Source organism: Polyodon spathula, chromosome 11 (genome assembly GCF_017654505.1).
Source record: "Polyodon spathula isolate WHYD16114869_AA chromosome 11, ASM1765450v1, whole genome shotgun sequence".
Lineage (NCBI taxonomy): Eukaryota > Metazoa > Chordata > Actinopteri > Acipenseriformes > Polyodontidae > Polyodon > Polyodon spathula.
Window position 1 is genome coordinate 23,340,166 of NC_054544.1, and position 12,421 is coordinate 23,352,586.

Genomic DNA, 12,421 nt, shown 5'->3' on the forward strand with positions numbered 1-12,421 from the left:
AACTTAAAGGGTTTGCCTAGGTGGTTTACTATTTACCATACTTAACTACGTTAGAAGGAAATTCCTGTTTCTGCAATCAGGGTAATTTCTAAACAAAACTCAGAAAAGCTGATCAGTGTGCTTCATTTATTGCACACATTCAAGATGTTTAATACATTTCATCACCTTTAATAGTAATCGTTTAATAGTAGAAAGTGGCTGAAAAAAAAAATCACGACGCACTAATGATCCAAGCAGAAACTGCAATAGAAAAAAAAAATACAGAACAAATACCATGTCATATTAAATGGTAAGAAAATTTTATAAAAAAAAAAAAAAAAAAAAAAAAAATTATGAAGTGACCATTTAATATAAATAAATATTGAGATATGTAATATTTTCATACAGGGAAGGCCTGGTTTGCAGATTGGACACTGGAGGATAGCATAGAGACAGAGCGTGATGGAACATGGAAATCAAAGGCAGAAGATGCAGTTTCTTATTCAGAAAAAGGACTAGATTTGCAACAGTAATCAGCAATAAAGTAGAATCATGTAATTTTATATTATTGAGTTGCTACTGGGCAATGCAATAACTATACTGAATGTATATTCCACGCTGAATATCACCATTAGTGCACTCACTTTCAATATGATATTAGATGATTGCCAAAGTGAAAAGAAAAACCCTAGAGCTTCCCCGTAGCTTGGAAGTTGGAAGTTATTCACAATATGGCCATACAGTCCCAGTTTAAGGACTTAAAAATCTGGTCACCTTCCTATAGTCCAGCTGCAGTCAGTCGTACAATGTGAAATACATTACTGGTATTTACAGTCAGGCGCTAGATGGCCACCCTCTCTTGGTTTCAACTGTAGGCAATGACGTGTTTATACAGCGTTTCTTGAGTGGCAGGCACACTCTGAAGCTCGAGTGTCGCAAGTGCTGGAGGAGGGCGAATCTGGGGTCAGGTTTTGCAATAAAAAGAAATGGCTCTCCGGGTTATTAGGCTGCTTACCCCGTTAGGTTCAGCCTCACTGACCGCCTCGACTCGGACCGGAATCACAGTACAATCAGTAAGTCTAGTCTAAGGGTTAAATGGTTTGTTGTCAATCTATTTAATATCTGTCTTACATACAACCCAAGGACTTGAAACAGTATACATTGTGCTAGCGGTAACAGTACTATTTCGGGTTATTCACTGTTTACAGATTCTTAAATATAAGGACAATAGATCTGCAAAGCCCAAAGTCTATGTGATGTCATGATAACTAATGCGGTAAAGAGAGGCACTGACCGAAGCAGGTGTCAGTACTGTGCTAGCTTTAGAAAGAATGTCAGTGTCAGACAGAGTGCATGTCATGATGTAGTTTATTTAAGATAATTGCTGGTATACTGCTAGCGTATGGAAGCTGTGTTCCATTTCATGTTAAAACATTACTGCCAGAATATGTGTTCGATTACAAACATCTATACACCTTTTTTTTTTTTTTTTTTTTTAAATCACAGTAACATGTTCTTCAAGAATAGACTATAAAGCACGACAGGGTGATTATCATGTTATTTTTTTTTTATTGATCCCAAGCTGATCCTGTATTATTAATAATTGCAAAACTTCATTGATACAGGGGTCGCAGATTCATACCTCCATGTAGCCTATTCATTATTCCCTTTCAAGTGGAAGGACAACCATTACCGAATGGGAAGAGCCCTCTCTGACCTTCAATCACTGAGCATATATTAAAAAAAAGCTGCCCTATCAGGGCCCTGCTGTGAGGAGGAAGTCCCTCCCACCTCCTGCTGAAGAGGGTCGTCCTCACAGTGGCATATCGCCATTTTCTTTCGCACTCCACTGAGACAGGTCACAGATTGCTTCATGCTTTCTTTGTTCTGAAAATTGGCTGATTTGTACGGTTTCGACCTATTCCAGTGTTTTGAGATTGCTCATTGCCCAAGTCTCGCATCAGTAGTTTCTACTGATTAGAATTGGTTTTGACCCCACTATTGAGATTGGCAAGCAGCCATTATTCTCTTCCACTACCTTGTGTAGTTTAGAAAAAAAAATACAGTTGATAGAGCTATTGTGGTGCTGTAGGGTGACCCCTTGGGCTCACGGCGCCATCCTCTACGCCGATTTACAAGGCCTCAGCTACCTTTCAGCTCAGGCCTACGTGCCCCTCTCAAGCCTCGGGCTCTCCTAGCGCGGCCGTGCTTCCCTTCGACGCCGATTGACTCTGTTACATCAGCTCGGCACCGACCCAGACGCCAACTCAACTCAGCACCGGCTTGAACACCCTCCTTGACCCCGACCCTTACTCCGATTGATCGACACCGGTTGGAAAACAACTTAAACACTGCACCGGTCAGAACAGCTCGGCACCGTCTGCGCTCTTCCTCGGCGCCGATGCCGATACGCTCTGCACCGAATGACAGACCGGCTCAGTCCGCGCTTTTTTCAGCACCGACACCGATCGGTGCACCGCCGACGTCGATTGCCAGCACTACCAGCTCGGCACTGATGCCCGGCGCCATGTCAGTGCGTTCTACAGGGTCCTCTGCTGGGTTCCACCAGTGTGAGGCAAAGCTCCCCAGGCAGGACGAACCAGATGCCTAGGGCCAGACCACGCGGCCAGGGCGCTGGCGGGTGAGTTGGACTGCTCTTCCTGCCAAAAGTTCTCAAAACGAACAAAGCGCAGGAGGACAGCCCTCTCCCCAGTGGAGTCTCTCTCCTTGGGGCAGGGGAGAATGAGATTGGTGGTCCAAGGCCCTCCCCAAAGGTCCTCTAGAACCTTGCCCACCACTGTGACCAGGGAGCTCCCCCATACCCCTGGGTCACCCTCACCTTCCCCACCATCGGTGCAGCTGTGTAGGCACCCCTCTGTGGAGGCGAGATGGTCGCAGCCTAGGCGACACTGCTCAAGGGGGCGTTCCCCAGGAGGCAGGCGGTCACCGCGGAGGTACTACTCTCCTTCCCCACGTCAGCACTCTCCATCTGTTGCCACAGAGACGCCAAAGCTCGGATGAGTGGCGTTTCCAAGAGCGTGCAGAGACGATGAGGGCGCAGCAGACAATGCTGGAGACCCTGCTGAAGTTTCAGGGTAGACTGCCCCCTACCACCGGGCAGCCCCAGCTTCCCTACTCCTGCTCTCCACCCCTGGCCCCATCTAGACCCCCAAGCACAGACGAGCTGTTATTTACAACGTCAAGGTCGGAAGTGTCTGACCCCACAATTTCAGTTGCAGGCCACGGCAGGGGGCTCCGTACTGCCACTTCTGCATACATGGCAGAGGGAGGAGTTCCTGGCCTTTATGCAGCGCGCAGCTGCTGCCACGGACGTTTCCTGGCCAGCAAAACAGGAGGGGAAGGGGAACAGTTTTTTAAAACAAAAAGGGCACGCACAACAAGCCCTCCCCTTGTGCCAGAACTTACTGGAGCTGGTTCGCTCATCTTGGCTCAACCAGGCATCCGCTCCCTCAGGCTCCAGAGTAACAGAGTCCTTGCTGCACACCGCAGGAGCCCAAGAAGCTGGCCTAGGCAAGTTCCCTACTATCGGGGACACAGTCACGGTGCTGGCGCAAGGATCCACCTTCACCAGAGGGGACAAAGACACCACTTGCCCATCCTAGCCATGCAGGACTACTGACGCCATGCTCAAAAAAGCATATGCGTCAGCGGCGTTATCAGTCTGGACGGCAAATGCAGTGGTCATACTGGTACTTTACCAGTCGCAGCTAGCGGCGAGGCTACAGGAACGGGCAACTGAGGCGGGCACGAGAGAGCTCCAGGTGGTGACAGGGGCAATGACTGACCTAATGGGGTAGTTAGGTCAGGCATCAGGCAGGTCTGTAGCAGCCCTGGTAGCCACTCGCCGACACCTCTGGCTAACCCAAGGTTGTGGACCAAGAAGGTGGCGCTGTTAGATGCCCCTATAACACCGGGGCAGATGTTCGGAGTGATCGTTGATGTGAGCCTTGAGATGTCCTGCAAGGCCACAGAGGTAGTTTCGAAATTCTCGCGACTCTGTGTCCCTTAGGGCACACTTCCTGGCAGTGCAATTTCTTAAAGGGGCTCGGAGGCTCCATCCTCCGATGAAAAGCATGATCCCTAAGTGGGATCTGGAACTGGTGCTGGGGGTCCTTATGGGTCTCCCATTTGAGCCCATGGCTTCAACAGAGCTGCGCCCAGTTTCCCTTAAAGTGGAATTTTTATTAGCCATTATGTCTGCCAGAAGATTAAGTGAGCTTCATGCGCTGTCCGTTGATGACACATGTATGGCTTTCGCTAGAAATGACTTGCGGGAAACGTGAAGAACAAACCCAGCCTTTTTGCCAAAGATGGTCTCATCATTCCATATTAACCAATTAGTGGTTTTGGAAACCTCCCCTGTACGAGTCAGAGGAGGACCGTAGACAGCACACGCTTTGCCCGGTCCGGGCTCTGCGCTGTTACCTGGATAGGACAGCGTCCTGGAGACAGTCCAACCAGCTGTTTGTCTGCAATGGGTCGCGCTGTAGAGGTCAGACCCTATCGAAGCAATATCTGGCGCACTGGGTGGCAGATGCCATACGCTTGGCATATGAACAGATGGACTCCCCGTTGCCGGGTGACATTGCAGCCCATTCTACCAGGGGCCAAGCAACTTCGTGGGCTCTCTTTCATGGCGCCTCCTTGAATGAGCTTTGCAGTGCTGATACATGTACAGGTAGTCGGACATTTACACATTTTTACTGCCTTGATGTTGCAAACCGAGCAAAGCCCTCTCTGTGCTCTATGGTGTTGCAGGCGGCATGCCCTTAGGCGTCATGTGGGTTCTGTGGCTATCGCCGTGAGGCTGTACTGTTGGTAATTTGGAGCCCTGACAGCTTTGGTACAACTTCCTGTTCGGTAATGGTTGTCATTCCGCTTGAAAGGGAACATTAGGTTATTAGCATAACTCTGGTTCCTTGAAAAGATGACCTCACTATTACCCTCGAGAGTTGTTTGCAGAGTCGTTCTGAGTGTTCAGTGTGTGGTTTCTTCTTCAATACATGTCTGTTTTTTCATCTTCAAATCTTGAACTTGTCTTTAGGCAAGAACCCTACCCAGGGTTGCGGAATATATATATATATATATCTAATATATAATAAATATATATATATACTAAAATATATGATATATATAGATATATATAATTAAATCATTATTAGTAAGAAATAAAATGCTAGAAAAATCTACTTACTGTTGCACAAAAAGTAGAATAAATTTTGCAGGATTTTGGCTTTATTTAACAGTGAACACAGTCAACCAATTAGTGATTAACAGGGACGGATCTAGCCCAGGTTCCCTGTGACCCCACCTCACGTCATCAAATTTATAACATACTTCAAGGAAATATTCCTTTCAGTGTAGTTTGGAACACATTTGCTAGTAAATGTAAGTAACATACTATGAGAACAACTATAATAAATGGTGTCTGGAGTTATTCAAATATAAAAATAGCTTATGCTTGTTTTTTTCCACGCTTTCTCTATAAGCTGAATTCAGTTCCTGATGTACAGGTTTTTTAGTTTGTTGCATCACAGATAAAAATCGTTGCCATTTATTACTGCTGCTTTGTAGAATTCAGATGTTTCTTGATGTTCTTTCAGTTTAACTGCTGAACTCCAGATTTTCAAAGGATGTGATTAACCTGTTGAATGTATCTGCTTTTTTAAAAATGTTTTTCTGTTTTTCTACCAAAATGCATGCAATATTTACAGTAGGATCCATCAAATTCTGCAAAGACAAAATGTTTTTTTCTATTACATACTTTTTTTTTTTAAGCAGTGTACACCATTTTGCAGCTATTTGACCTTATTTAACATCTTGTCCCATTATTACTAACTGGAACACTGCTGCAGCAGGGTGATACTGGTTTCATAGCCTAATTTTTTTATTTTTTATTTTTTTATTTTTTTGGGAGGGCAACATTCATGAGGTTTCCATGCGTTTTTATCTTTAGCTTGACAAAAGTGTGTCGTGTAAAATGCTTTTTAGGGTGCCCATTTGCTCAGTTTATTTTTCTTGAGTAAACCTGGCTTTTCACCCAACATCATGCAAATGAAGGGGAAAGGTAGGGTCGATATGTAAATTAGCTGTGCGTAAAGTACTCATGCTGTTTTTGAAGATTACTAGTGAAATTCTGTGAAAATTTGGTTTCCTTGCATAGAGAACTGGTACATGAGTGAGTCTGGCTGCTTGTGAGACAGATGGGGACGGTTACCAGTATTGCCAAGTCTCAAGAGAAAAAAAGCAGCACTGCCTTTCAAAACAAGCCCAAAACAAGCAAATCCATGTTAGAGTGGATGTTTATGCAAATTACAACCCGCGACTCTCAAACAATCTCAATCCCGCTTATTATAAGCAGACTTGGCAACTGTGAAGGTTACCTAAGCCACCAGTTTAAATTGGACAGCAGCTATCTGAGGATATTCTCTCCTTTCTTTTAAGCTGTGTTGGATTTACTGTTAAATATTAATGATGCAAACAAATAAAACACAATCAAAATGTTCATTTGCAATTTTATTTGGTCAGTTCTGAGAGGGCAACAACTTGTTGGATATTGTTGCGTTGTTTTGGGCGATCGAGCAAAGTTTACCAACTATATTTATTAACGTGGAGGGCAGACACGTGTTGTCTTTGAACATAGCTGGGATCAAAAAAAAAAAAAAAAAAACTTAGGATGGGAATTAATTCAGTTGGACATTTAAGCAGCTCACTTGCTCTTGTTTAACTTTAGCATAGTTTTACAGCAAGGATGTTCTCAAACAGCTGCATTAATACTATAACAAGGGCATAACGCAGTTCATGGTAAGTGGTTTTATACAAAACTGTAAACCCACAAGAGATATACATCATAACAGACCAGACACAGCAAAAAAGAAAAATTAAAAAAGCTGCCCGCATTATCATTAAGGTGAACTACACCACTTCTAACCATAAAATTGCCCAACAGCCACAACTTTCTGCCGTCTTGGAATCCACAGTAAAAACTGACCTGCTCCCTTGCAATATTTACATTTAAGGATAAACACGCTGATTAACATTTATATGTAAAATGTGGGTTCATTTATGTATTTAATACATAAACACATTGCCATGATATTTAGGCTATTATATTTTATAATAATAATAAAATACTGTACAGAATCTCATATGTAAGCATTTCATTTCTATCATTATAAACATATTTGTCAATCTTCATGTTGTAATAGTTTCACAAATCGATGGTTTGTGGATGTTCATTAAATAACTAATACCGCTTCTGTTTTATTAAAATATTAAATTAATATAGCGTTTTAAATCTAAAATATATATACATATGTTAAATGGCAAACTAGCAACACTAAAATCGAAAGAAAAAATGTATTACGTTTTATACCGGGAAAGTTTGTCTTGAAATGCTTCTAAACAGTAAAATTTACATTTTTTAAAACATCCTAACAAGTACAAGCATGACAACAAAGTAGACTCAGAAATAATTTTATAAAATACACAAGTTTTTCTAATACCTTAACGACTGGTGTTTTCTTTTTAAATAACTTTACTAGATTGCTGCGTTTAAATATGAGGTTCATGTATTAAGAATGCAGTATCACTTATTTGTGAATAGTACCTTAAGTTTAAAAGATGGGTTTGTGCCTCAACAGGTTATTACTGCAGCCTGCAGCTTCTGTCTCATAGCGGAAGTTGAAGTTGTCACATGGTATGTAGTATGTAGTGGGCGGTATGGAAGTTGTATAAACAAGGAGCCCATGACACAATGTTTGTGTAGAAACTGTGAAAGCAAGGTTATTGAATAAAAAGTAAAAATGCTCTTCGCTCAGATGCTTTCCAAATTTCCCTATATATCTACAGTGCCGTGAAAAAGTATTTGCACCCTGTCTGATTTTCTGCATTTTTGCACATTTTTCACATTGAGTTTGGTCAGATCTTTTTGTGGGTTGTAATAGTATATAGAGGGAGTCTGACAGAAAAAATGACACCAAAGTTTGGTGCTTCTTTCATTTGTTTGGTGTGCAAGGTAATCAAACATGCAATCTTCAGGTGTGAGTTATTGCCCCCCTAGTTAACTCAACCCAATTAAAGGGATAGTTAGGGTCAGCTGTTTGAATACTTTGGTTAACGTTCAGGCCTGATTTGGGCCAGCCCTGCCCAATATAAATCTGACTAACTTTGGTCCTTACCATTAGAGTGAAGTTGTCAGCACACAGGTTCTAGAGGCACATCATGCCACGATCAAAATTAAATTCCTGAAGACCTTTATCAAAAAAAGTTGTTGATGCCTGTCAGTCTGGAAAGGGTTACAAAGCCATTTCTAAGGCTCTGGGGCTTCACCAAACCACAGTCAGAGCCATATTGTCCAAAAGGTGAAAGTTTGGGACAGTAGTGAATCTTCCCAGGAGTGGCCGTCCTGCCAAAATCTCTCCAAGAGCAAGGCGTAAACTCATCCAGGAAGTCACAAAGAACCTTAGAACAACATCCAGGGATCTGCGCGCCTCTCCCGCCCGGCTTGGGTCAGTGTTCATGACTCTACCGTCGAAAAGACACTGGGCAAAAATGGGTTTCATGGCAGAGCAGCAAGGTGGAAACCACCGCTCACTAAGAAGAACATGAATGCTTGCCTCAAATTTGCCAAAAAGCACCTGGATGATCCTCAAGGGTTCTAGAACAATGTTGGTACTTGTTGGAACTTTTTGGGCAACATGGTCCCTGTTATGTCTGGCGAAAACCAAACACTGGATTCCACAGTAAGACCCTGATATCAACGGTCAAGCATGGTGGTGGTAGTGTCATGATTTGGGGATGCTTTGCTGCGTCAGGACCTGGACTACTTGCCATCATTGAAGGAACCATGAATTCTGCTCTGCATCAGAGAATTCTGTAGAAGAATGTCAGGCCATCTGTCCATGAGTTGAAGCTGAAGCGCAGCTGGGCCATGTAGCAAAACAATGATCCGAAACACACAAAGAAGTCTACGTCAGAATGGTTGAAAAACAAGAAATTTAAATTTTGGAATGGCCTTGTCAAAGTAAAGACCTAAACCCCTTTAAGATGTTGTGGCAGGACCTGAAATTAGCAGTTTATGCTCAAAAACCCACAAATGTCACTGAGTTGAAGCAGTTCTGCATGAAGAAGTGGGCCAAAAGTACTCCACGGAGCTGTGAGAGACTGATCAATAACTACAGGAAGCGTTTGCTTGCAGTTTTTGCTGTTAAAGGTGGCATAACCAGTTATTGAGTCTAAGGGGGCGATTACCTTTTCACACGGGGGCATTGGGTTTTTGTGGCAATGTGGCCCCGCCACTGGGTGTATTTCTGTGTTGTATGTTGCGTGTAGTGTGTTAATGTTGGTGTATAGTCATTGGTACACGAGATGTAATATGGGGTATGCACACAAGTGTTTAAAATGTGTATTTGTATTTAGGCACGAGGATTGCACAGCACTTCACGTGCAGGTAAAATGTAGTAATATGTGAGCATGGGGAATTGCACTTATTAATTCACATGCAGTTGTACCGAGACTCCAACTGAATGACTGACTGATTAGCAATCAAGTCTCGGTACAGCTGCATAAAAGCAGCATGTTTTCACTCACTCTGTGTTGTGTGTTTGTTGAGTGGAGAACGGGTGTGGAGAGGAGAAAGTAAAAGTAACGTAAATAATTTCAGCTCACTGTGTTTGTCTGTGTAGTCTGTTTTGTTTGTCTCTTTGTTTTGGCTAAAGTGCTGTGTCCTGTGTTTTGTTTGTCTTACAACCTTTTTTATTTTCTTCATTTATTAAATGTTAAGCGCAACCAAGTGCTCAGCTTCACCAAACTCCACCTCTCTGTTTATTTTGTGTTGGTTCCTGTTTCTGATCTGATGTCACCCACTGCAGCCATCTTTGTGACAGTGTTGCATAACTTTAATAAATAAATGAAATAAGTATCAAAATGTTGTGTTATTTGTTCCCTCAGGGTCCCTTTTATCTAATAATAGATTTTGGTTGAAGATCTGATAACATTCAGTCTCAAAAATATGCAAAAATGCAGAAAATCAGACAGGGGGCAAATACTTTTTCACGGTACTGTATGTAAAGAATAAGGTTTTGATGAGCTATTATATAAAAGTTTGGAATGAACATCAAACAGCTAGTTTGAATAATAATAATTATTCGTCAAAATAGTAATTCATGTTTCAAAATGATGTGTGAAAGCATTTAGGTAACTTGGGGAGTTGGATTAACATGTATTAGCCACATTTAGGCACCCTATTAGAATGTGAATCCTTGTTTAGAAGACAAATGTGTTGGTAAAAAAAAAAATTCTTTAACAGACAGTTGAGAACACAGTAATAATTGTTGTAAGTTGTACTTTTATGTTGTTGACTTGCCCATACATTGAAACTGCACTTCTGCATCCACTGAATTGGTATGAAGTGTAAGGCAAAGCTTTGCCAAGTTATACAGATGTGGAAATCGAGTAGAAACGGCCCCAAAACTCTGTTACCCAAGAGCATATTGCATACTTAAATAAAGGCAATGTATGCAGCATGTTTGTTGTCATGTTATTGCCATCCAATATTTTATTTTATTAGTACCAAGTCAAAACAAAGAAAACGTGGTTATTTGGGTATGAAATTCCAACTGCGAAAAAGTAAGCAGCAGGTTGAAGTGAGGTGGCTGTGCTAGATCGTTTTAGTACTAATTTAACAGTCAGTCTAATTTTGCAGACAGGAATACTTTTTGTTTCGGCAGACTTTCCAGTTTGGTTTCTGAAAGCTGTTTATTTTACTTTCTGTTCAGCAGCCTCTGTAGTAGCCTTTTTAATGTGTGATTCTGAAGCTAAATACCAATCGATCGTGTTTTCTCCAAAGACACATTGATATGCAAAACAATTACCTCAATCTGCATGTGCAGTTTCTTTGGGAAATATCTTGAAACTGTCATCAGCTGAAATATACTTTGCTTTTTTTGTCATCCATTTCTACTATTTCGCCTCCAATGCAGAAAACTAGATTTTAGCAACCTAAATAAAAACAATGCAGCACCAACTTTATCCCACCCCCTACTGCACAGTACAGGTCACAGAAAAGCAGTACAGATGCATGGATAGGCTGATTTAAAATGTTGTTGGAAATTAAATAGTAAACAACAACGTTTACTGCTTTGGAGATTTTTAGTTTTTTTTGTAAATGTTATTTGTGGACGTTTTTTGTTTGTTTGTTTGTTTTTTGCTTAAGTGCAATGCACACAGGACTGCGACGGAATAAACAAGGGCTATCTACAGAAGGAAGATACGTAGTTTGCGTGCATTGTGCAGTAGTTCATTTAAACAAGTTCTTTTTTCTCTGTTTGTCCGGTAAAAGAGGTGAATTTCGCGGTGACCCCTCAATTTCACTATTTGTGTGAAATCGCGATTTAGGTAGACCCCCTAGCTATAACGTGTGCCCAATTTAAATGAACCGTTACAACACTCCCTGCCCCCATTCACCAGAAAGCAGGATGGTAGCCCTTCAAGACTAACATTTCCTACATAGATAGATGTGACATCTTCAACTTCCAGTATGAGACAGCCGCTGTGAGAGAGCAACTATGAGACAGCAGCTGCAGACTACAGTAATACCCCTCTCCTGTGCCTTGCCAGAGGCTCTCTTGGCAGCCATTCCTGGGTTTCTTTGTAACCAATAGAAGATGAGCTTTTTCCATAGCTGGCCAATCAGAAGTGATAGGGGTGGGACATAAACACTTAAAAATATTTGTGTGTAGGTGCTAGACTTACACAGTTCAGTTTTCAGAGACTTGTGTGGCTCCCTAGAAATATATCCGGAGTGTTTTTCAAGCAACAGAACAAACATAGGAAAAATAAATAAATACAAACTATTTGTCCAGTAGTATAACAGCAAATCATGTTGTCCCGTGCATCAGACGATATGAGTTGCACACCCCTGCTATGTGTCTGTGCTCAACAGCCTTCCTCATTCCATTCAAATCATGTGGCAACGTGACCTTTCAACTCTCAGCCTCACATACTCCTCATTGGTATAGGCAGAGAGAGCCTGGCCTGGCAGAGTGGAAAGGTTACACTGTCACCTCATTTGACTGTGTCTGTTCAGTGCATTGAAGATCTCTAGCCCAAGTTCTAAGCCAAGTAAAAGCACAACCTGTTGAAGTATCCCAGTTATTCAATATAATTCATTGTTTCACAGAGGGGTGTTAGTAGTTTAGACTTTAAACGTTAGTCAGGTGTTAAAACATTTATAGTTTTTTGTAAACATTTAACTGTGCAGGCCAACTTATTTAATATTCACAATGTATTTGTATTTTCTATACAGATACATGCTATACACATACAATCTTATACACAAATATATGCTGCAGTCATTTTTTTATAAATTATGGCTTTGCTTGACAAACATTCCCAATATGTTACCGTTTAAACAATTTCT

General features: G+C 41.8%; 1 protein-coding gene across 1 annotated transcript in view; it reads left to right on the plus strand.

The window, feature by feature from the left end:
* Positions 1-880: 880 nt before the first annotated feature.
* LOC121323184 (NADH dehydrogenase [ubiquinone] 1 alpha subcomplex subunit 10, mitochondrial-like) overlaps positions 881-12,421 on the plus strand; it is a 57,040-nt gene continuing 45,499 nt past the window's right edge. The window contains exon 1 of the mRNA XM_041264072.1: positions 881-1,052. Within this exon, the coding sequence (XP_041120006.1) occupies positions 966-1,052 (87 nt within the window). The 5' untranslated portion in view covers positions 881-965. The remainder of the gene's footprint in view (positions 1,053-12,421) is intronic.